Here is a 25,173-nt window from a genome sequence, read left to right on the forward strand (position 1 = left end):
ATAACAACACAAATAGTATTTACATTCTAATACAAATGATGGGGATGCTGCACCATGGTTACAAGGCATGCACAGTATAAAGAGAACATGATCAATGGGAACCGATGAGCACATATTTGTGTCCTTTAATTATTTAATAATAGACCTGTATGTTATAAAAATGTGATGAGTGTTTGATGCAAATAATTCTCAACTTCTTGAGAATTCTCAGACAAAGGATACCGGTCTGCTGTCTGAAGTAGTGAGTATTACTGGGCTAAAACATAAATGCCCATTCAACACTTCAGTTTTAGGCTCACCAGCATTTGTTCAAACACTCAGGTTTAGGTGGACCCCATTTACAGGCAATTTAATTGGAAGTGCTTTTCTAGAAAATAGGCAAGGCAAGTTTATTTATATAGCACATTTCAACAACAGGGCAATTCAAAGTGCTTCACACAAGACATCAAAAAGCATCATGACAGAGGAAAGAAAAGAAACATTAAAATAGAAAATTTAAAAATCACTGAAATTATTATTAAATCTGAAAATATGTTCAAATAAAAATAATTCAAATTCAATTAATTGAAGTAAAAATATAAAAAGAGTTAAATCATATTAAAATTGTTTAATTAAAGGCAGCTGTAAAGGTGTGTATTCAACCTTGAGTTGAAAGAGCTGAGAGTTTCAGCAGACCTGCAGTTTTCTGGGAGTTTGATCCAGATATAAGGAGCATAGAAACTGAACGCTGCTTCTCCTTGTTTGGTTCTGACTCTTGGGACAGAGAGCAGACCTGTCCCAGACGACCTGAGAGGTCTGGATGGTTCGTAATTAATCAGGAGGTCACTAATGTATTTTGGCCCTAAACCATTAAGCGCTTTATAAACCGACAGCAGGATTTTAAAGTCTATTCTCTGACAGACTGGGAGCCAGTGTAAAGACCTCAGAACTGGACTGATGTGATCCATTTTCTTGGTTTTGGTGAGGACTCTAGCAGCAAATACTGCATCAGCAGACACTGAAGGTTGAGACCATGCAGTTGTCTTTTGAAAAAATTAAAGATTATTCTAGAAACTATCTTGTCATTTATAATGAATTGCATGTGCTGATCTTATGCAGACCTACTGCAAAGTTCAAACATAATTTTTTTTTTTTTACAAATTTAAAGGGATTACACATATGCATGTTCAGGCACTACAATCCCCCTTCTCCCCTCATACAATTCTGTGATGCACTACTCAACTTATCTATGCATTAGATCAGAAAAAGATGTTTAGTTATGTTTTGTACCTTGTTAGTGAGTCTGTGTGGTTTGAAGTTTTGTGTTTCTCCTGCAGAGTTATATTAAGCGGCTTCTGAAAACACAACCTTTCCTGATATTTTTCCTGATTTCATAGTAAAACCATTTCAACAGCATACTAGCTGGGGACTTTTAATCAACAAATTGTTGGAAATAAAATGTGTTTATCATTGAATTAACTGAGATTTGGCGGAGCTGCAATTACCGTTGAGTAGGGAGTTACAGTATTTACAGCAGATTGTTTTAGTCACAGTCCCTTTGTTTGGTACATTTTTAAACAAATTTAAAAAAGCCTTTGCATTAGTGACTAGATCATGCTGTCCTGGAAATGCATTAATCCCACCATGCTATTTTTGTATATACCACTATGCTGTTAATAATTGATACATCACTGCAGTTATTTATTAATACGCCACTATGTGGTAATTTATTGATATTCCACCATATGTCATACAATTTAAAGTTCATGAGTATATAATTTAGGCTGAGGAATATATGTTTCTGTCTTTATACACTTCTGTCCAGCACTTTGCATTCATATGTGCTTTGCATGCATGTTTGAAAATGGCTGCAGATGTCCGTGTATGATGGAATATTACAAGCTGTACCTTTTGAATTTGTATGCATTTATTTTTTTTATTACCAGCATACTAGGGGTGCAGAAATGCAAAATTTTCTCGAATCGATTACTCGACCAATTGTTAAAGCGAGTACTCGAGTAATTGTTTTGTAGTTCTTTTTTTTATCTCTGATTCTTTTTCCCCACGGGAGGCCCCGCCCCCAACTATGATGCGATGCCGACTGTATCTATTGATTAATTTGAATCTTCGGGATTTTAATAATTGTTAGTAAGAGGCCTTTGTATTAACATTCAAATATGACATTTCTTACTTCAACAGACAGCAAACCTCAAATAAAAATTCACACAGAGGTGTTCTGACCGTTTTAACACTTTATTATAATTAGAGCAGTGAGGTACAGACATTAATGCACTCATCGCACGTTGAAACTGTTTTGACAGCAACATTGTGTTAACAAAGACTACAGTCTGCAGTGTAGAGCACACTTTACTCTGGTGAATGAAGTTACAATAAAACAGGTGAATGATTTAAGTGTTTCATCTTTCTCCTCTGTGTGTAATGACACACTCGCTCAATCTCGCTCGTCCGTCTGCTATGAGCTATTTCTCCCTATAAGGTTGTTCTGTTTTGTAGTTATTTAAAGAATAATCATCTAAAATTCCAAAATATAGGAAAACATCTAGTTATGCTGCTCTGTCCTGGATGATCAAACGTCATTGGTTTAGCGGAGTAAAGCGGTAATCGCAAAGTGAAAGTCCTTCTTTTTCTGTGGACTAAAAAGACAATTTGAACTGAACTTTCGTAGATCATATTGCATATTTCGTTTGTTTGGGACTTTTTGTTCATTGTGAATTCATGGGGGGGTAAATTAAAGGGATATTTTTGTTAGGGTAGCAGCGTACAGAGCCTTTATCAGCGCTTTGTTTGTCATCTATTTTCTTTTTGCGCTCGTGCTCCTTTTTTTCTGTTTTGAATTAGGCCTATCCTAGAACCCACAATGCAACAAGAAACATTTACAAAATGTGGACTACAAAACGATTACCGATTACATTTGTTTTGTAAACGATTATTATTTAACTCGGGTACTCGTTTGCACCCCTACAGCATACCAATATGTGAAAACCCCTAATATATATGTTTTTTAGATATATTGTTATCAATTACATAAGTTTGGATAAATAGGTTCTGTGTGCTATCAGGGTTTTGAGGAAAGAGAGTCTGCACTCTATCCAAACAGAAGTCAGTACTTTTAGTCTGGCAAATGATTTTATTCCTACCTGAGAGGCTATTGATTTTTTTGTTTTAAAGTCATTTAAACTTAATCATTACAGCCAACAGTGACAGAGAGCGGAAGTGAATAACTTATTACATAAACTTCAGTTCGGGTTCAATTCAGTGTCTGAATTAAATGCACCTTAGCTCGTTAAATCGGTGCTGCAGCCTTGTGACTATTGATGGGTTGATGTCAAGTTGTATTAGATCTTACTGGTGGACGTGTTGGGCTTTACATTCCAGAGTATTGTGAAACGATGCTGTTCAAATTAAATTGCAACTTGTAGTTTATTGTGTTCTTTTTGTTACCACATTTCTATGATATGAGCAAATCATTTTTTCTTATGTATTAGGTGCATGTAGAGCTTTCAAATTAGTCAAAAATGCAGAAGTCATGAACTTCACCCTGACCTTTTTTGAATTGTCAAGACTGTGTTTTTGGCAGTTAGGGAATTTATGAGCGAAGTTTAGTCTTGAACAAGGGTTTGAAAAAAAAAACCTTGTAAAGTAGATAACAGTTTGGGGTTCCATTCCTGCTATAAAGCTCAGCTTTCCAATCTTGTTTCTCTTGAACACTTCAGTAAAGGTACAGCTATTGACCACTTCCCTCATGCAGCCCTGCTCCAATTGGTACTCTTCGGGTTTTTTCAGTCCACATTCATCCATCACCATGTTGCATTGACGTGCATATTATTAATACTGATCTGCATCGGTTTGCGTGACTTCCCGTGTGATTACAGTGTCTGTCCTCAGCAGGATTATATCAGTTACATCATATGAAACCATTATTTCCTGATCATCTGGTGTGAACATATTTACAGCTGGGAGCCTCAGTGATTTGTAATATGCACTGTTACATGTGCTATGCACTTTCATAACTGATGAGGTTTTTGACAGTCTGGTTGGATGTTGTCAGCCTGAAATAGACTGATGTTTGTCCCTGACTCTGTTGGAAAACTGAACACGACTCATATTGCAGACCAGGATATTTTGGCATAAGATTTATATTATATCAGTAAGAGTAAGCCCATTGATAGGGATGAGTTGAGGGAAATGTTATTGGCAAATACAAACATGTTCTGATTTTTGGAGGATGCTAAAGGCCAGGCTGTTACGGCCTCCTTGACTTACATTAAGTTAAACCATAAATGATCCATAAAAAGAGGAGACCAGAACATATAAAAAGGGACGCCACACAATGTTAACTGTTTGAACTCCAAGCTTTATGTAAAGGATCTTACGCACGTAACACAGGCGAAGACTACAAGAGAATTGGTCTGTGTTATTAACAATTTGCAGCTCCCAAAAATCAGGAGAGGAATCTAGTTTTGGACCCTCGTCTGTACAGATGTTTGGCAAAGATTATCTGCAAATGTCAGGTTTTCAAGTCGTAACATTCTGAAATGCTCTCAGTCATTGGGGTCGCCCTGATAACTTCAAACAGGTTTGGTATTTAGGAATACAAATTTGGATAATTGCAGCAGTATTTTCTGAGTTGGACCACATAAGCCAGAGAGAAGGAGAAAGAAGCCGCATTCACATATTCACTCCGAAAAAATGTCATGAGAATTTCATGAGGAATGCCCCTGCTCAAGATACTCTTCCTGATCTGGTTGTTCACATATGCACCTCACAGTGGGAGAGTTTCCCTGCTGGACAGGAGGAGGGGCGGGGGATCTCCTGAAGCAAGACATGATCTAAAAAGATTAGGGAACAGGGAAGTGGTGAATGAAGCATCACGGCCCTATGATGATGACAATATCAGCCTATATATCAATGCTATGTGTAGTTTGCCAGCGTCACAATAAGAACAATAGAGCTGAGGTGAACAGAAAACATAATGCAGCCGTTATGTTATGTGCACAGAGATCGTCGCCTGCATACAGTCTATGGTCACGCACCCAGCGCAGGGAATAAACATCACCTCCTTCTCGCTTGAGGTGAATTCTTGTCATTATATCCTGCTGCGTTCTGACATCAGCTCATTCTGACTTCATGCAGAAAGCTAGGGAGTCGGCAGGAGTCTCTGGATAAAAGTAAGAGTGAAAAAAAACACATGCAGCTCCCCCTCAAACTTCTGGAGTTTTGTGCAAGTGTAAACAAGACTAGAGAAACATTATATCTCTTGGGCTTACATTAGCTGGCATGCTGTTGATAGAAAACAAAAGGCTACATTCTCATCCCTAGACGAAAGACGGCATGCTTCGATTAGCCTCCCCAGATATTTTCTCATTCTGACATATTTAGCCTCATAGTTCTGTTGTTTCTCACTGCTCAGCGTCACTACAGCAGGTAAATAGCCTATAGTCGTTGTTTTTGTTTACATCTGCTTCAGTCACGTGATCTTGTAGATCTCTAAGTAAGTGATGATCCATTATTTTCAGATCTTGTAGTGTGTGCATGTCTAAGAATAAGTCGTATATATCACTCAAACTTTGTAATTATTTTATCACTGTGCATTGTGAGGTTATTTTGGAGCTGGACAGTAGTTTGTTTGTTGATTAAACAAGATCACATCATCATTTAATGCTTAGATCAGCCACTAAAAGGCTTTGAGCAGTCGTTCTGAGGGATCCCCCCCAGGTTATCTTTGTGTGAGTGTGTTTTGTTTGTTGCACTGTCGGAGCCCATGAGCCCAAAAAGCCCACCGAAAACTCAAGACAGCAACCAGCGTGTTTCTGTTGCCATGGTAATCCCCGTAAGATCGGCAAAAGCGGCAGAGTGATCAGGTTTCTGTGGTAACTGCTGACTTCTGCTATTTTTGTCTCACGAGCTCTGTAATGGCTGTGAGTTGAGCGAGCCAAAAATCCGGCTTGAGATAAAGGATCTTTAGTGAGGATTTAGGAGACACTAATGTTTTCTCATGTATCGTGACCTCTGACCCTAAATCCTCACACATCGGATGCAAGATATGGAAACACATCTCCAGAAAGTTAGTTTACTCTGTTACTCATCTTTTCTCAATTCTCAGTGAAAACTGGTGTTGCTGCTGTTGATTATGCAGCTTCTCAGCACCCCTATTTGTAATAAGAGTACTCCATTTAAAAAAAAAAAAAAAATGTTTAAACAGAATTGTGCAAAGTCAAGAACACTTTGCATGAGGCTAGATTGTGGATACCTGTGTGTTGACGACTTGTTTTATACAAACACGTATAAAAGACAGATTCAACAGATGTACAAACGTATTATATGAAAAAGGTCTTAAAAATAATGAAGTCTTTATTTACAAAGCTTTAATTTAAAACTGCTTTAAATAGGATTATAAACAACACACATCTTTGGCAGCGAGTATGGAGATGCAGTAATTGTTTGTTTTTAGGTATAATCCCAGAGGTCCATCCATCATTGCACTATAAATCAATCATCAGTTCCATTATGGCTCATTTCATTGTTTGTTTAGTCATATCAACATTATCTACTCTGTGTCTGTATAAGGGGACTCACAAACCTAGAAGCCGCTGAAAAACATTATCCTGACTCACATGCAAGTGAGTTGAGAAACAGTGTGTTGCTAAGCTAACCCTCCCTTGCAGAGTCATGGGAAATGCTTCACTAAAAACGGGCTGCTAAATGTGTTAAATAGGTTTTTAGTATTACAGCAAATGCAAAGGCTTAACTCATTGGGTCAAAGGTTCTGTGACAATTTTGTCTTTTCAAAGATTTATTTAACTTCATATTTTTAAAATGTTTAACTAACACTTGAATAAACTTGAGTAAAAATTACTTTGGTTAACCTGTTCTTCAGAAAAGCTCCTTGTAAGTGGTTGACTTCCACCAAAATATGTGGCCTCAACTATTTAATATAAAAATCTGGAAACATTTATACATCATCATCTTACTGGCACTCAAAATCTCCATATATGGATCCAAGGCTGGTTGTGAAAGTACTCCTGCAAACAGGAACAGCTCCCAGGCCGTTTAATGCTGCCATCCATAACTTCAGCGGGCCACAGCTCAAGCCAACAGTAACAGACCCGAGACTCTTGAGTTTTAATGATCTTAGGTTTGGCTAGAACCACGGTGGTGAGGTCATTCAATCCCAGTGCGCTCCCACCACTGGCTATTGATGTTGTTAAATGTGTTTGAGAGTACTTATAGTTTCTCTGGAGCTCAACATATAGAGCACTTAGTTTGACATACTGTGCTGATCATTTTTTTGCTATGTAAATATAAGAAGTTAAAACATCTATAATTCTTTGTGTGCTCTTTAATTTTTATTTTAAGAGCCCTCCCTGCAGGCCTTACAATTCCCTGGTAACACAGTAGGTAAGAAGCCTGCTTGATCTTTCATAACAGATTACAACACTCAATATGACTAACTTTGTAAACCATCAGAGGGCGCTGGACGGGTGTCAAGTTGTCAGATAAGTTGGACCCCATTCTTTGGATGTGTGAGATGAGAAATGAAAATACTGTTCTTGGCATTAATCCCTCAGCTATAATTATGAGTGCTTTGTGAAAAGGGACTATCTGGGTAGTTTGCAGAATTGGCTTGAACGTGAGTGACACCTAGGGCTAAATGGTATGGAAGGAATATAATTTAGCTGGGACACAATTTAACATCAAATTTTCGGTGCAGGGGGCGCATATGGTAGAGTTCTCAAAGGGGGAATCTCAAATTCTGTCAATGTATTCAAAGAACAGGTCCCCTAGAAAAGCAGGAGAGCATAATTTTCCAGGCCTTGACTGTTGTTTTCAGCCTGTTATCATTGGTGTTTGCATTCTCCATGTAATGTGCTATATGCCTGCTAAATTTCAAGCACAGCTATAATTGTAAACACCTGCTTATAAGCACTCTTCAATTGCACATGCTGTGATAATCTCACGTAATGTTTGACAACACAGTAATTGCTCACTGCATTTCTTAGCGTCTTCTTCCTCCATAAACATTTTGTTTTCACCCCTTCAATTTCTAAATGTACAGAAACGTCGAGGTTGACTTTGAGTTGACATCCTGTAGTGTATGGTATTGATGCTCATGCCTGTTTGTGAAGGCTGCTGCATGCATCGTTCTTCTTGGTTGATTCTCAAGGAAGCGCAGTGATAATTGAATCACTTCAGTGGCTTGTAGACAGAAATCACCGCATTTGTCATCATCATGTTCAAACGCTAACAAAGAACTGTGTAGCTAACCTTGTCAGGCATTTAATTTTACTGGGCTCTCCTCCATCCTCCTCCGTCTGTAGTATCTCAGCAGACTAAATCAAGAGACAAAGAATGAAAGAAGAGCCTTGTGACCACAGGGCCTCAGGTTCTAATCAATGATCAAGAGGGAAAATTTGTGTCTGCTGAAAGTTAACTTCAATTTTGCATCCTCTTGTTGCAACAGCTGCTGAAGGGCTCTTGAGCAAGGTACTTAAACCCCAATTACTCCATTAACCTTAAGAACTCTGGAATAGAAATAGTCCTCAAGTGCCTGTTTTGGTATTTTGGCGTATTGTGATGTCATGTCTTGGATTATTTGAATTGCTTGATATCCTTAGAAGCTGTTCATTCAAGAGGATTTGTTTGAATTCAACATAATCAATTTTAAAAGCACCCAAAGCCAGTGATGTACTATGCATCAATTTTACAACGGTATAGGCTGATATCGGCCCTGTTGACAGACAACAGCCGATCTGCAAATAATATGGCGTGAACCATTGTCAGTAGCTGATGTGTATCTTTTGTGTCATATCAATTTAATTCTGGCATAGTACACATAATAACAAATTCTGTTTTTTTGCGGGGCAGATTAAGTCCCCTGTTGGACAAACTGATCTCTTCTCCTGGTCAAACTTGAGAGAAAATGTTGGCATTGTGGCAGTCTTACACCAAAAAGAAGTTATGAAATGAATGTCTGGATCGATATCTGCCCTGATTTTTACAATCAATTCATCTCTACTTAAAGCTTCTGTTTGGAGTTTGTGCCTGGTCATGAAACAAGTGAAACAAATAATGATGCCTCTTCATGGCCCACAAAAGCAGGCAAAACCATCAGCAACAATATTTTTTCTTTTTTCTATTTTTATTCTTAAAACCTGAAACCACGCTAAATAGGTAGTTGTCAGGCAAAACGATGAACTCCAGCCTTTGTTTACATTTCCCCTAGCTAAGGTTTTTTTGTTAGTGTTACATTTGACTGTTAAAAGAAAGCAGAATGACATTTTTGTCACAAGAAACACTACTAACACAAATAGAAAACAACACTAAAAAAATCATTGTCCACAGGGGTCAGCTAAATCAGCACAGGAGCTTTAAAAATGGCACAAATGAATAATAATAATAATAATAATGCCCCCTTTTTTAATCAAATAAACATTCAAGAGACATTTGTAAACAATATTGGATTTGGAAACATGAATAAATGATTTCTCAACAGTCCATTAGTTATTAAAAGTGCTCAGTGTTTTTAGGTGTTGAGAGATGCTGATTTTAAGAAGAGTGCAAAGGTATCTCGGCTTACTGTCATGTCATTTCTAGGATGCTATATATCTATAACATCAGTACAACCAAAAGGTTTTGTAGGGTATGCACAAGCTATTAAAGTTACTCATCTCGCTTCTATTTAAACTGGATTATGTAAATGATGATAATCTCTTGAAGTCAGTGAAAAGAAGGAAGCTTTCTGCTGCAGAAGGACAAATGCTCAAGCTATCGGTTTTAGATAAAACAACGATCTCCTGTGGGAAGTCCATTTTCATGAGGCTAAAGCGGGTCATTTACACCATGGAGTACAGAGGCCAAGCTGGGCTTAATGTACATTTGTGTGACTGCAGGATTGTCAAACTGAATTTCTTCTTATTAAGGCTCCATCGATGAATGAAAAAAAAAATATGTCCATCACATGTTCACAATTTACAAGACTGAACGACTATCTGTAAATCAGCGCTGAGGAAGCTCCTTCATCTGTTCTGCTGTAGGGTCATTTAGGGGTTGTCATGGTTACCTCTGCAGGGAGAGGCTAAGGAGCACCTGCTCCCGCCCCCTTTCATTAAAATCCATGTTATTGATTGGCTGCACTGATATCTTACTAACCCCCTCACCCCCCCTTGACTTTTCTGCTGCGTTACAGGCGGGACGGCATGACAGAGCTAGCTTACAATTGCGTTGGTGCTACTGTCACTCACAAACGGCAGCCAATCATATGAAAATAATATGTGACCAGCCCCACCCCCCCCCCCCCACTAGTAATTGTGCTCTTTGAAAGACCGCTAGCTGCTGCTGAGATTTCTGTATGGACAAGCACAGTCAGTGGTGGAATACAATCTTGACCGGATTTCACTTTCACTGCATCCTTGCCAAATATCCTTTTATTCATAAGGCCTTCGTAGTGTTTGTGGATGTAGTAGTGGATGTGTCATTGGAATGGAAGGTGAGTAAAGTGGTTGTGTTTCTTAATTTGCTCCACTGCTTTGTAGTCAGGAAATCTACGGTAGCTGTGTTTCTATTCTTTTTCCCTTGCAAATGGCCTTTGTATTGAGTACAGCAGGTGGCCGTGTATATTTTGTATTGATATTCATGATGTGGACGGTTTGTTCAGTGCGTGGGTTAAGGCCTGCTGTGAGTGTGCGTGTGTGTGTGTGTTGCCTGCGTCTTTATGTGTTCGTTGTTTTTTTTGTGTGTGTGAAGCAGATATCTGTGTTTACATTGTGGCTTGTTGAGCAGAGCTCGATTAGGCCTGGGGGAGGGAGAGGGAACATTATTCAGTCTTTGTGTTTATTTTTTCAATGATGTCCCACATGTTTGTTTTCTTTATTTACTTTTCCTCTCTGTGGTTATGGCAAGAAATAATTAGAAATAAAAGGTTGTTTGACAGCTTGAATGAGCCACCGCAGCCTCCCTGACAACACCTTAATTTGTATTTGAAGATAGCTGCTTTATCCATCAGTCTGCAAGTGGAGCACAGAAAATTAATACATTTATGTCTCCTTCTAACAGTCTGTCTTTTTTCTTTTATTGAGGACAATGACGATAATACCAAAGCAAAGCACCGCTCCACAAGACAACTGATTCACTGCATTTAACTTCACATTCATCACAGCATCGACAAGTAAAACAAAAAAAGTGAAAGTGCAGTTTTAAGAACAGGTCCATGGTGTTACTTTTTTCTAGGCTCAAATTAAACAAGTATAAATCAGTAAGATTAATACAATTACTTGGCTTTCAACTTTCAAACTAAACAAAAAGAGTGAAAACAGCAGAATTTGTCACTGACTTTACCGGGACTTTTTCCTGCCAGTCCCCTAGTAAATTTTCTCTGTGAAGTCTGGGTGAGTTGAAGTGTGAATGCAGCAGAAAATACTCACTTCACCTGGAGAAAACAGGAGGGGGTGGTGACGTTTATATCCTAACACTCGTGTACGACCATACACTGTCCGCACATGACCAGCAAAAAAAACTCCATGCACGTAATGAAACTGCCTGTTTTCTATTTTGTTTTCTTGTTGCCAGTTTGTTCTTCTCTGCTCTTTTGTTGACATGTGATTGTGTCGAATTACAGGTAGTAGGGGTCTGAATCTTTCAACATCTCATGATTCGATACAAAATCGATTATCGAGGCAATCATAAATATATAGCCTTCACTGTACAAAACGCTGGAGAGCAGGTCTTGAAAGAGGAAATGAAACAGACGGAGCATCGTGTTAATTTGATTGACCATTCAGATTTGGTTCGCCGATTGGTAAAGTGGTGCAGAGTGTGTTGGTGAGGTGTTGTCGGCCGTTGTTGGCTGTTGTTCCACTTACTTGGACATATGGCATATAATGTGAACTTGGGCATTTCAAATCGTTCCCAAAGTACTTAAGTGTCATTTAGCAGATGTTGCATATTCAATATGTGGGATCAAGTTTCCTCTCACCCAGGAGATTATAGAATCCACAGTGTGCTCTGGCGCTTCACTTTAATGAAACGTCACTGACTAAATGCCTTGCTGCTCTGTAGACAGTACGTGAGTGTGTCGGACACAATAACAATACATTACTGATGCTGTGAGCTTGCTAATGTTAGCAGCACGACTGACTAGCCAGGACCGGCCTTCAGCCTTCTCTGTCTCATTCCTTTAACATGAAACGAGAGAGACATCGAAAGTAGTCACTGTAACATACATTGAAGTGATGTATTAAACAGAACCAAGATTTATTTCAAATGCAGTTTTGACTGTGTCTCATGGCTGACCCTGCTGTATTGTTTTTGTCATACTGGCCTCTGCGGGTTCCGGGTCCTGTCATGTTCATTGCGAGGCTGATGGATGCGGCTCCATTGTGAGCTCACCTGGCCCCAGTTCTGGCTCTACCCCTCCCCAGCAACCTCTCACTGCTCCCCCTTCTCCCCAAGGCTCGAAGATCATCAGTCAAAGGCTCTTTCACTATTGACATGGACAATAACTCTCCCCTAGTGCTGGAGCTGGGCATTTACTGCACTAAGTGAGCTAACTCAGCTAATTAGCTTGCAAGTACACCTGGAAACTCTAAATCAAATGAGTTCTGGCAGAGCAGCTATAAGATTCCCAGAGACAAAGGTCAACACTGTATTTGGTAATGAACACTTAACCTGTCCTATGGCTATATCAGGTCATACAAGTGTAACTGTTCTGCACGACTCATTACCTGCAGCTTCCTTTGTAGCCATCATAATTCTTTTTCAACCACAGCTTCAAATGTTCAACTTTGAGAACATAAATCTTTTTTTTTTTAATTCAAAGCATATCTGGTAAACACTGTGGCTTATTAATATGGTCAGGAAATGAATGAAATATAATAAGTGTGGTCTTAAGTTGCACATTAACAGGATGATTCACTTCTTAAGTAGATCAGGTTCAATATTTAAAGGTTTGGGTGTTAAGCAGCACTGACAAAAACCAACATATTGATTGATTTCCTGGCCAACTTGGCAGAGATTCCACTGGTAGATTATTTTGAGTTCCTGCACACTGAAATAGATTTCAGAACTTTTAGGACCTTTAACTCTGAAGTGTTATTGCATGAAGCTGAAATGATAGCTGTTGATGTTGGTGCAGGTGGTGAGTCAAAGAGCCTCGCTGAAGTTATTTTAAAGTACTGTTATGTTGTTATCCGTGGACAGGGATGAATCAGTCAATGCTGTTTATATCTGATCCATTTTGTGACAACTTTTACATTGTTTTCAAACACTAACAGATACATGAACACCTTACTAACCCATACCTAACAACACTGAATCTCTGAAAGACTAATGCAAAAACACTGTATGCAATTACTACACACACACACACACCCTAACGTACCTGTCACTGCTGCTGTGACAGATGCTGGCTACACTCCGCCTTGCTCAAAGGTCAACAGAGGTAGTTAGACCCAGACTGGCTCGGCTAGCAGCCCCATCAGTCACGGCCAGCCACACGGGCCAGGCTATGAGGCGCACCCTAATCGCTCCTGCCAACAAACATTTCAGGCATGAGCAGTCGAGCCAGAGTGACTCACATCTCAGGTTTGGATGCAGGAGCTCTACATGTCACACTTTCTTTTTTATGATAATGTTTGACATGAATTCTACTCCCTAAGTAGTGCTGCCCTATCAGGACACCCTGCGATGTCTACTGTCTGAGATATCTTCGGTTTGGAGTTATACGCTTCTAATTTGAAGAGCACAAGAGTTTTCATCATACATATTGAAAGACCCTTTCATAGGTGCTCCTTTTCAGTAAGGACACACGCCTATGTGTGTGCCTGTGCATAACTCAGTCATTGTATGTGTGGATGTTTGCAAGCTCGCATGTGTCTCAGCGTGTGTCTTTTATCATTCTGGTCAGGCTAGCAGTGTGCAGACCGTCCCCTCTTCAGCAAAGGTCAACTCTCCTGTTGTCTTCGGTGACATTTAGTCAGTCTGTCTGTCAGAATTTGTCCCCTCAATTCATCAACAACATGTTGCTGCCAGCATGCTCTCTGGCTGCCTGTTTCCTTACAAACAAACTCAAAGCTTGAATGATGGACTATCACATAAATTTTGTGAATGACAAATGGTCCCATTATAAAAACGCTGTTGGACTCCTTTCCTCTGTTTGAATGTTATTGTAAAAATATTTCTGGGTAGATTGTACAAGAGGAGCAATCGGAGGATGCAACTCAATGCTTTTGGGGATGATGGTGGCGGGTAATTTATGATATTTTCATAGATGAGGGTGAGCTCATAGTAAACATTTAGTGTCGGAGTGAAGTTGATAGACAAAGAGAGGGATTTGTGAGTGAGCATGAGCACTATGCATGAATGAATGCATTTTGTGGGCTTTTTAAGGGCTTACAAGACACCAATATAAACACACAAACAGACAAATAGATGCCAAACAATACTAACAATATAAACCATCCTGGCATTTCCTCCAGGCTTTAGTGACAAAAGAGGCCAACTTATAAACATTGAAAGTAAACAAACATTCCATCCTGACATCGTCATTACTCCAAAACACTTGAGGATCTCGAGCAAACATTTCATCAGAAAGAGGTACTCTCAGTTCCTCATAAAAGGGACAATACAAAACAAAATGAGATTCACTCTCCACTTCTCCTAAATCCCAAAGTTCACGAATTCTCTGTTCCTCTGGGATATTTTTAAATCTGCCAACTTCAAGTGCCAACGGAAGGATTCCTGTCCTTAATTGAGCAACCAAAGATCTTTGATTTCTTGGTAAGTTTGCTTTAACATATAATTCGATATCATAATTAGGCTTTATTTGGACATATGTTCGTAATTTAGGTTTTAACAATATTTCATTTAACCATTTTTCATTGAATACAACAAGTTAACAAGCACTACATCAAAGAAATTGATCATCGTTTTCTGATTGCTTCATGGAAGTGACATTGGACAGCACAGATAAACACTTTCACACCTCTACAGAACCCTGCCTGTGCCAGAATGTGAGAGTATCCACCTGAAGTGGCACTTTAATCTTTAACTGCGAAAAATATCACTACCAAAAATCTGACAGATCTCTCCAGAGATACAGGCACCACACACTCTTCCAATGTGTCATACATGTTAATTGAGATGTATCGTTTTTGCCTGCTCCTTTAAGCTGCCAGTATACTTAAATCACATGTTTGACAATAAATATCACTCAGCCTCTGTCCTTTCTGATGTCAGTTTAGTATTGTGTCTGACAATTTCTGTAGTTTTCTAAAAAAGAACAATCTGATGTTTATATTTAATTCCTGACTGTACAGCTCTACAGATGAGAACAAGTTAGTTGGGTTGAAACCACTTCAGTTAGTACTTTAGCATATGTGAACGGCTAGGTCGGGAGAATCTCCGGAGAAGTCCTCCTGTAAGTATCTAGATATTATCCGGAGTGCATATGTGAAAACGGCTTGAGTCTGACAGTGGCTTGTCCTTTCCTATTTGATCCCTGATATGGTCACTCAGCACTTTTAACCAAAGACTTTTGATAGAGAATAGTTGACATATACCCATAAAGGCAGCTGTGACTCAGTTGGTAGGTTCGGTCGCCTCTCAACCAGAATGTCAGGGTTCGATCCCCAGCTCCTGAAGCCACATGACCGATGTATCCTGCAAGACACTTAACCCCAACTTGCTCCGGCTGAATGTGTATGAATGAGATAAGTTACTTCTGATGGACACTTTATATAGCAACCACTGCCATCAGTGAGTGAATGGATGTGATTGTGTAGATGTGACATGTGGTGTAAAAGCACTTTGAGTAGTCAGAAGACTAGAAAAGCATTATACAAGCTCAAGTTAATTTACCATTTACAATAATTGTCATCTTAATAAGTAGAGCATGCAATCCCAGTTGAGCAATAGCTGGTGTGGATTTGAGTTTTCTTACCTTTTAGCAGATATTTGTTGTGGAAAGTCAAATAGATTAAGGTTTGAAAAGTTTTTAGAGCAGAGTGGCCTGATATAAACAACACCAGTTACATCATTGTGCAGTACTCTGAGAAAGAATTCCCTCTCCTCCTTTGTGGTTTCAAAGGTGAACGTGGTCTTGATAGCATTGATAGTGTCTTAGAATTGAACAGAGACTGGGACACATACAGAGCATAGCAGTCACTTTGTCTACTATTGCCATAGGACCTCTTGTGGTTTGGAAGTTTGCCCTGCATGTTAGTTTTTCATACTGTGCATTAGCAAATGAGAAGAAAATAAATTTAATGTAATATTTGTATTCTACCTTAATCACTGGGCTTCCACATGATAACTGTTAAGGCCACCAAAAGATCCAGAGATGTTCCTGCTTGTGGGCTTCACTGTCATTATTGTCATTTTGAGATTTGACTCTTTTGAAGTATCCAAGCTGTGAGATGAACCTGCTTAATATGCACCCATACTGTCAAAACGTTTGTGTTAAAGCGCCAACAAAGCCTTTAATACCCTTGTAGTATTTTATTACTACAGGTCCCTGGGTATAGCTGTAGTCTCAAGGGCAGTAGCTTTGCAAACCGTCATGCAACAAAATAATAAAAGTCCAAATAAGAACTGCCTAATGATTTATAAATGCTTCCCTATTTTAGTAAAATTATCTTTTCCTCTGTATTCCATACAAAAAAAAGGTGCAGAAACAGAGGCCTTGAATTAATGTGTGACATTGAGGCTTGATTACATTTTGGTTTAATTTCGCTAAGTTAATCTGCAAATGGGAAAATCATGTTAAAACTTTACCTGAGGACTTTGTAATTAACTTACACAAGGAGGATGAAATATTTCTGGCTGTAGGGTTTGATTCCAGCAAAGACATCCACTACAGAGAGGATCTATTTAATCCTGCTACCCTGCAGGATGTTTTTGTTTGTGAAATTAGGTCCAAATCTTCAACAGAAGTGCAGGACTTTTGTAACTCAGTGATTCATCATTTCATCTCTTAAACCAACTTTTTTTTTTCCACGCATTTGAACCTTTTATTGTTTTCATCTTGGTAAAGATGTGAGTCCATCACCAGACAGACAGCCGTATGCTCTCACCCGTGCAGACTGACAAGCAGCTGTTGGACTTGTTTGACCACAGGCCGCTCTGAAAGACCCTTTTCTGTGTGGCCGAGAGCCTCCACTTCACTGCAATGAATAGCACTGCAGCTGCACTTGTGTGTGTTTATCTGACGGGGGTCTTTGTCCAACCCACACTATACTCAATGTGGCCGCTATAGATTTAATGGATGACGACCCAACAACACATCCAACCAAGTGCATTTGGCCTGTCAGGCTGTCACTTTAGCAACATTTAGTGCAGCTGGGAGAATCCATGAACCTTTAGCCAAATGTTGGAGAGGACAGTCACCTTTAAGCAACTACCAGTAACTATTTTTCTCCCAAATCTGCTTTGTTTGTCTCTGGTTTTAGCTACCTTTTTTGTCTCGATCGATTGGTTATATATTCAACACCTTGGGCTAGGTGTACCATGTGCACACTGCTTTAGAAAAAAAATGTACCGTAATGCAATTAACATCACTTCATATTTAAAATACAATGTACCAGTAGATGCTATGTCATGGCTCATTTGCAACCCCTATCCCTGGCTAGGCTTTTAAGATTAAAACAGAGTCATTAGACTTAAAGAAATACAGAAACAGTGATAGTATTCAAATATAGACATTATAAACTCAATACAAATAAGAGACTAAATATGACCAAACAGTAAACTGAGGATTATACAAGGAAAAGGCCAATGGTCACAGACTAACTTCAACTTTCAGCCACTGTCTAACTAAGTCTGAAGCCTATAGGTTTGTTATTTTGAGCAGCAATAATGATGTCATTAGGCACGTTGCAAGTCAGTTAGCGGTTATCCTCTCTCATCAATACTTACATGCTGTGGCTTAGCGCTGGGACCATTTTGATTATCTACTAACTCAATACTATCATTATACCCTGCTACGGATATGATGTAAGTTTTAATTCTCTATTGCGATGCTACATGTATTTTAATTCAATATAATGATTCAATGTGATTATTGTTTGCCTTTTAACACCATGGGAACAAGTATGTTCTTTGACTTCTACAGATGTAGATTCAAATTGAATGATGGTAAATCACAATACTAGGGTTAGATTGCTGCTCAGCCATGGCTGTGTGTATCACTTTTTTATGAAGTCTGAGTGCCTGACAATTAAGGTTCACTCTTGTTTTACCTCAGGGTTTTATTTCTCCCTCTTCTCTTTTGCCTCGCATAGCTCGTCATCATTTCAACAGTAGATAAAACAGTTTCTTGGTTGTTCTACCATCCCTTCTCAATTTATTCTTTCCAGCAGACAACAAAAAACATGTTCAAATGTTTGTGCGACTGAAGTGAAGAAAAAATTAACCTGCTAAATCAACTATCAGTACATTTCTTTTTAACAGTACTGGTGGAAAAGAAATGTATCCAAATTCTGGTGGTGGCCGGTGTTTAAGAGGAGCATGCATCGGCTCTGTAAGGCTTTCTTGATATGAATCATTGATTCTGAGTTGAAATAAATAGTGTAGAACAAGCTGACTTTGCTGCCAATGAAAATGTGATAAGAAGCTTGTATGGCATTAGGAATGTAAAGTTATTATTTTGTTAAAGATATGTCAAACTTTCAGTCACCATGATGTGAGTCATACCCGATCATTAGCATGCTGATCATCCACAGAGGCTTACATCTCTAGCTCCGTCCACCAGATAGTTTAGAACTGAAGAAGTCTTTAGCAGGAGAGGTGAAACTTCTTCAAGATCTTCAACCAGTCCAGTTGCCTTTGGATCAAGACTTCTCGACTAAATTGACTACTTTTGCTTAATTTAAAAAAAAAATTTAATTAGATTTGGTAACCAAATTAAATAATAAATTAATTTAAAAAAAGGACATTATTCTGAAAACCTTGCAACAAAAGCAAAAAGAAAAGTACTAAGGATATATTCACATTCTGTATGTCCTGAGAGAAGTTTCACACCGAGAAGATAATATTTCACATCTGCCTGTTCCTTATTGATCAGAGACAGATAGATTAAAAGAACCTATTTCTTCATTCTAAATAGGCCTCTGCCCTTTGGATGATATCATGATTTCCCTTTTTTTTTTTTTTGCCTTCAGGGAGCTCTGTTTTCTTTACCTGTACACAAATTTGCACCCACCGCGTTTGCAAATATCTCTCTTAAGTGTGGGGAAAAAATCATGAAGAAATTGTGTAAAGGAAAACGATGCTTTGAATATTGCATTTCAGCTAATGCTGCCATTAAGGCTCAGTTTCCTCCCTTCTTTTCTTCCTCCCACAGTGCACCTTCAGTCTGTAGTAAAGGCTTACCCTGGTCCCATGATGTTGTGTAATATCACGACTGAGCAGCAGGGCTCCTTGGGAAATGCCAAACACTGCATGCGGATGATGCGTTTTTGCATGAAACCTTTCATGTCTCCAAGTCACAAATGTTTTTGAGTCCTCAGAGTCTTTTTGATGTTTTCTTGCAGTTATAATTTACAAGTCCTCTGTGTAGACGTGACCTAGTTTTGTGTGAATTCAACATTTGATTCTACAAAGATCTTTCCTCAAAGCCTCTCCTTTTGATGTAGAAGAGACATTTCCTGGTATCTAATAGTGACTTCTAACACTTGTGTCTCTTTTTGTGTCTCCTCTGCAGTAAGCATGTTTCTCAACACCTTGACGCCCAAGTTTTACGTGGCTCTGACGGGCACTTCCTCCCTCATATCAGGACTCATATTGGTAAGAAACACATTTTTTCACTATGCAGTATCTGAGCTGATCCTCACATTAGTTTAGAAAGTTCTAATGATGTTTGTAGATATTTTTGTAGCTAAACTCTTGGTCTCTGGGGCGCTGCTTTGTGTGTTATTTTATATATTGAGGGGAAGCATAGCTTATGCAGTCATTGTCTGATGAACTATGTTACTGTTTCAGGCTGAGCAGGATCACTGGGTCTGCCGGTAAACAATGTCAAATAGATTGGCTGTGTGTGGCTAATGTTAGCAGCACTAGCTAGCACCACCAGCATGTGGTTCTTCTTGCCGGTTAACAAGCTACTGAGTCTTATTACCATCTTAAAATTACAACAAGAATCAAAGGATTTCTGTCTAAAGAGGAGTCAGCGTTTGGTTTAGTTTCTCCTCTGCCATTGTTTCGACAAAGCTGAAATCAGAAGTCCCACCCCTTCTTGATTTCAATTGGTCATTGAGGGAGAGTTGACATTAACGAGAACGAAGCTGTGAGTGCAGCGACAAAAAACAGCTGACGCTGAGGGCGTTTTTGAACTGCATTGATTTTGTATTGAAAATAGGCGTTGCCAGCTGAGTATAAAGAATGTCATTAGTGGACACAGGCCCTTATGGTTTGGTCAAATAATTACGCACATCCCAAGTACAAACTTAGCAACATCCACTATGGTGTGAACTGCAACAGCTGTCAGTTTCTGTTTATTTCTCTTCATAAACATTTTGAGAACACATTTTGTGTTATTTATTTTATTTTTTTTGTGGAAAATGGAGCCCCTCCTCTCTCTATATTAAACATTCAGTTAATTGAATTACAGTTCCTCACTGGTTACATGTCATTGTCCTGCACATTGAGCTACTGAAGGCAAAGAGTGTGAACATGTTTGGATATTCTGCATTTCATAGTTGAGGTTGTTGTTGTTGCCTCGGCTTTCCTGCTTACGTCAGATAAAGAAATAAATAGAACAAATAAAGATAGGATGGAAATGATCCCAGCGGGAAAGCATTATAATTCAATTGTTTGCCCGGCTTTTTCCTACTTCTACAGGTATTTTTTTCTCTCTTTCAAGTTGTTCACAGAGACAGCCAACTGTGCAACAGTGTTTGGTCTGTAGTTTAAAATAGCTCCCCTCTTAATTAACTCGCTCGCTTTCTTCCCTGCGGGCTGTTGGCCATTATGTGTAGGCTGCTCTGAAAAGCTGTTGAGCTCTGCACATGCTCAGGGAGATGATTAAGACATGTGGACATGAAGGAGTGATGGCGCTCATTTCTCTGTAATTGGAATAGATATGTATGTCCCAATTAGGCCGGTTCTCTCTGAAGAGAAGCTGATAAGACCGCTCAAAATGTCATCTCCTCCCGACAGCTCAGGCTGACAGGATAACAGGTTGAAGTCTGTACATGTAGTGAAACATTGTAACTCTCATCAGTATACTTGATGTCTCTAATGAAGTTCTTATTACTGCTCCTTTGAATGAGTCTATGTTTAGTATAATTTTAAACCTTTATTTTCTTTCCTTATAAAAGCCTTTTTTAATATTTAAAGTCTCATTGGTCTCTTTGCCGCTGCTCAGCTCCACCAGAGCGAGGGGTGTGCTTCTCTCAAACACAATCTGATGTGCACTGCAAAATCCAAGCAAGTGTATTTGTCACACTTGTCAAAAATATCTCATAACGCTTGTTTTCTCAAATCTCAATCTATATCTCTGTTTGGAATAATACATAGGGAAGATGTCCCCTTTAGGCTTAATCTTGGAGTTAGGAAAAGTAAAAGTTTATGCACATTTTCAAAGTTATATTTTGCAAGCTTATCCAAAAAATGTCCAAAAAACGTGAGCTGAAGTAAATACAGCTGACTCTAAACTATCACTACACACTTCACTTTCTTTCTATGGGTCTTTGAAAATCTCACTTAAATTATCTTTAGAGTTAACCTTAACTGAGTTTTCTAATTTTTTGAATGCATCCTTTTTTAAAGCCTTGTTTAATTTCTGAATTTCCATCAGACTCAGCATTTGTGAGGAAATATATTGATCAAGCTTCCCCATCCACCATGGCCTAGCAAAATATTAGCTTATAGGAGTACAGTGTTTGAAATCTTCCCAAGTTCATTGGGGGAAAAAACGGCAAAATCTGATAATGGTAAATACTAAGACTCATAGTAAGTGGGTTTGGCGATGCCATGTAATGACGGGGCAGCTGCTGGGTTTCAAACAAGTACATGCAGATTTGTGTGATGTGTGTGCTTAGAGGAGTGTGATGCTCAAGGCAAGGACAAGAGCAGAACATAAAATAAATGGACTGCACTTTACAGTACACAGTGCTTTTAACCTGAGCACACAATAATGTGTTTTACAATGCATACCATTCACGTAAACACACACACACACATACACACATACACACACACACACCAGGAGCAGTCTGTGATTCATTCTCTTGCTCAGGGGCACAGCAAATGCAGATAAATGGGTGACCCACTCCATCATGTGCCATCATGACCCAACAGTGTGCAGATTTTCCATCCAATCAAACAGCAGCTTTTACTAATTAGATCCACCTCCCGAGCCAGAGGTGGTAATTGGTTGAATTGTGGAGAAGCACACTCCAGAGCCTGTGTTGCACAAGGCTGAGGGGCACGGATGCAGGCAGTTTTAATCACTGGAGTAGTAAAGTGCAAATGATTAAAATCATAAATAAAAGCTGACGGGGAAAAGAGACTAGCTCAGCATTATTAACTTTTATTCAGCTGATGAGGTATTTTCCTTAGCCGACTACTACTTTTCCAGTGACTGTCTTTCCAGTGACTGTCTTTATACTGGGTGTAATAGGATGACCTGGTTTGTCTGAGAAATCTGATTGGCCGGTAAAGCATTTCAAGTTTTCTGCTATATGTGGTTTTCTCTGAGTTTTATAATATGAACAGTTTTATTAAGGATTTCCACCCCTCACCCCGCCCCCTTTCTCTCTCTCTGTGTCATTTTCCCTCAGATATTTGAGTGGTGGTATTTCAGGAAATATGGGACCTCCTTCATAGAGCAGGTGTCTGTGAGTCACCTGCGCCCCCTGCTGGGCGGAGTGGACAGCAGCTCCCCCAGCAACTCCAACACCAGTAATGGAGAGCCTGACTCCAATCGACAAAGTGTGTCCGGTAAGAGCTGATAAATGGAAAATCCACTACAGACTAAACTCCAGCGCACCTTATAGTGCAGATGTATGCAGCTTCACTCTACACGGCAACATTTCCCATCCCTCATGCAGGAGTCAATGGTAATAAAAACATATAAATCAAAGAAGAAAAAAAGAGGGCTGCATCAGAATCTGATAAATAAACTAAAAGCTATAAATATTCTGTTTGTTGCAGATCTTATGATTGCCGTCATTATCCCCATATATTTATTTTATTGCTTCGGCGGGCCGGCTCAGCTTTTCCACTCTAGATCCCATTCCTTTGCAGGTCATTGACGCAGTAATGCTGAACCATTTAGTTTGGTTGTACAAATGCAGAAAATGGAAAAGCAATCAAAGCCAGTCTTAAATTGCAATGACACGCAGAGATTTTAATGTGTGGTTGTGTTCAGGAGCCCCAGCTGACATGCATCCATACATTTAATGTGCTCAGTTGTCCAGTGATAATGATTAATATCTGAATGCTTTTTCAAGATCTCCACTAGTTTTTCTTCTGAATCCCGAGATAACAGAGCTGGTTTTCTCGGGATAGTGGTAACATTTCCGTCAACGATTGAATTTATGATATCCTCTGGAACCTTTCAGAGATGAGGCAGAGGTCTTTCTATCAGTTAGGTGTATAATGTGAAAAACATTTCTGACAACATTTGTGTAAATTCATGTATTTGGAGATCCAGAAGAAATGCAAGGCAAGGCTTAGATTTGTTGTCTCAGTTCATGTATACAAAGCAAGCTTGCTACACTTCCACAGTATTGAGTCTTATTGTGGTCATGCACAATTGACTATATTCAACATCAACGACATAAGCATCAGTTAACAGGTCAAATTCCATTTTTAGAGCATAAAAAAGAAAACAGGACGAGGGTTCGGGTCAAGAATTATATTTAATTTTTTAGTCACCTTTTTGAGTCACACAGGGGAGTCGTTTCAGTAGTATCTCCAAAAGACGCTCTGTGTGCTCTGCTCAGGGACTTCTTGGCTCCTCATCCACATCAGTGATACTTTGATCACAATTAATCCTTTCAATGTGTGTTTGCTTCCTGACAGAAATGAATTCATTCAGAATAGGAAGTGTCTCAGTGCTGAATAATTCCTTTGATTCTACGGGACAATAAAATAAAATAATTATTTCACATCTGCATCCACAATGCAGCAGATGACTTAGCCTAGTTTTAATCTAATACAAATATAAGGTCAAAGGTCGTGACACGTAACTGCAAATGATCTGTGTATTCTCTGCTGCAAATTTCCTCCAAAGGATCTCGCTGCTGAACTCTTTGTTGAGGCATGACCCAGCCCGCTTTTATTTTTACTCAAACAACTTCATAATCAAAGAGGATTATGTGTGCTGGCTCTTATCAACACGCCATCGTTGAGAGAAGAAAGACAATCTCATTACTACTTCTCTACTAATCTTCAGTTTAGTGGCTGATAATCTACTCCATGTCTATCCATCCATTGAAGTCAGTGTTGCAGAGTGAAGTTATTCTTTTCCTGAGTCAGATGGTTTAAGTGAAGTCACATGATGATCACTCACATGTCAGCTCTTCAGCAGATAATCTTCTTCAGTGTGATTGGTGTGCTGAAAGCATTTCTCCTGAAAGTTTTCTTCTCTTAGTAGAGTTTAAAAAGGTGTGTAACCTTGGTAAGATTTAAAGCATGACTGACAAAAAGATAGTTGTTAAAGTGATATGAGGAGCAGTTAACAGACATGAACCAAGGGAATAAAACAAACATTTGCTCTCAAGTTAAAGAATCTGTTGCATTTTTAAATCATCGTGAATGTAAACTATGTAAGGTGTTGTGCAAAAGGTTTGAAGAACAACAAGCATCATGAAGACGCCCCCCTAGTTCCTTAATGGGCCAAGTATGATGCAAAAATCTCATGATCAATATTTTTTCCTTTAACAATAATTAAGATTCCACGTCCTCAAAGTTTGTAAGAGAACGAACATGGAGCAAAAGTTCTGCTCTGACCTTCAGAGTATCACTTTTCAAAAATGCAGGATCCTATATTTCCCTTGCTGCATCTGGATTACATTTGAAACTCATATTCTTGTTATTTTTGCTCTTTCTTCACTTGGTTGCACCAGCAATATATATTTCCTTATTAACAGAGTAATCTGGAAATATGCCACTCAAAAGGAACTCATCATGTAGCTTAAAACTATGACTCAGACTTATCAGAGCTGAAGCAACAAG

At 39.0% G+C, this 25,173-nt stretch overlaps 1 protein-coding gene across 9 annotated transcripts in view; it reads left to right on the forward strand.

Annotated features, from left to right (window-relative positions):
• LOC109986537 (suppressor of tumorigenicity 7 protein homolog) overlaps positions 1-25,173 on the forward strand; it is a 54,880-nt gene that overhangs the window by 13,657 nt on the left and 16,050 nt on the right. For 8 of the 9 annotated variants that reach the window (XM_065956940.1, XM_065956946.1, XM_065956941.1 and 5 more), the window contains 2 exons: positions 19,694-19,776; positions 22,773-22,932. In XM_065956940.1, the coding sequence (XP_065813012.1) occupies positions 19,694-19,776; positions 22,773-22,932 (243 nt within the window). Of the gene's footprint in view, positions 1-10,357; positions 10,487-19,693; positions 19,777-22,772; positions 22,933-25,173 lie in introns of those variants that run through there. The other variant, XM_065956943.1, reaches the window with a different exon arrangement.

The sequence above is a fragment of the Labrus bergylta genome, chromosome 7, assembly GCF_963930695.1.
Source record: "Labrus bergylta chromosome 7, fLabBer1.1, whole genome shotgun sequence".
Lineage (NCBI taxonomy): Eukaryota > Metazoa > Chordata > Actinopteri > Labriformes > Labridae > Labrus > Labrus bergylta.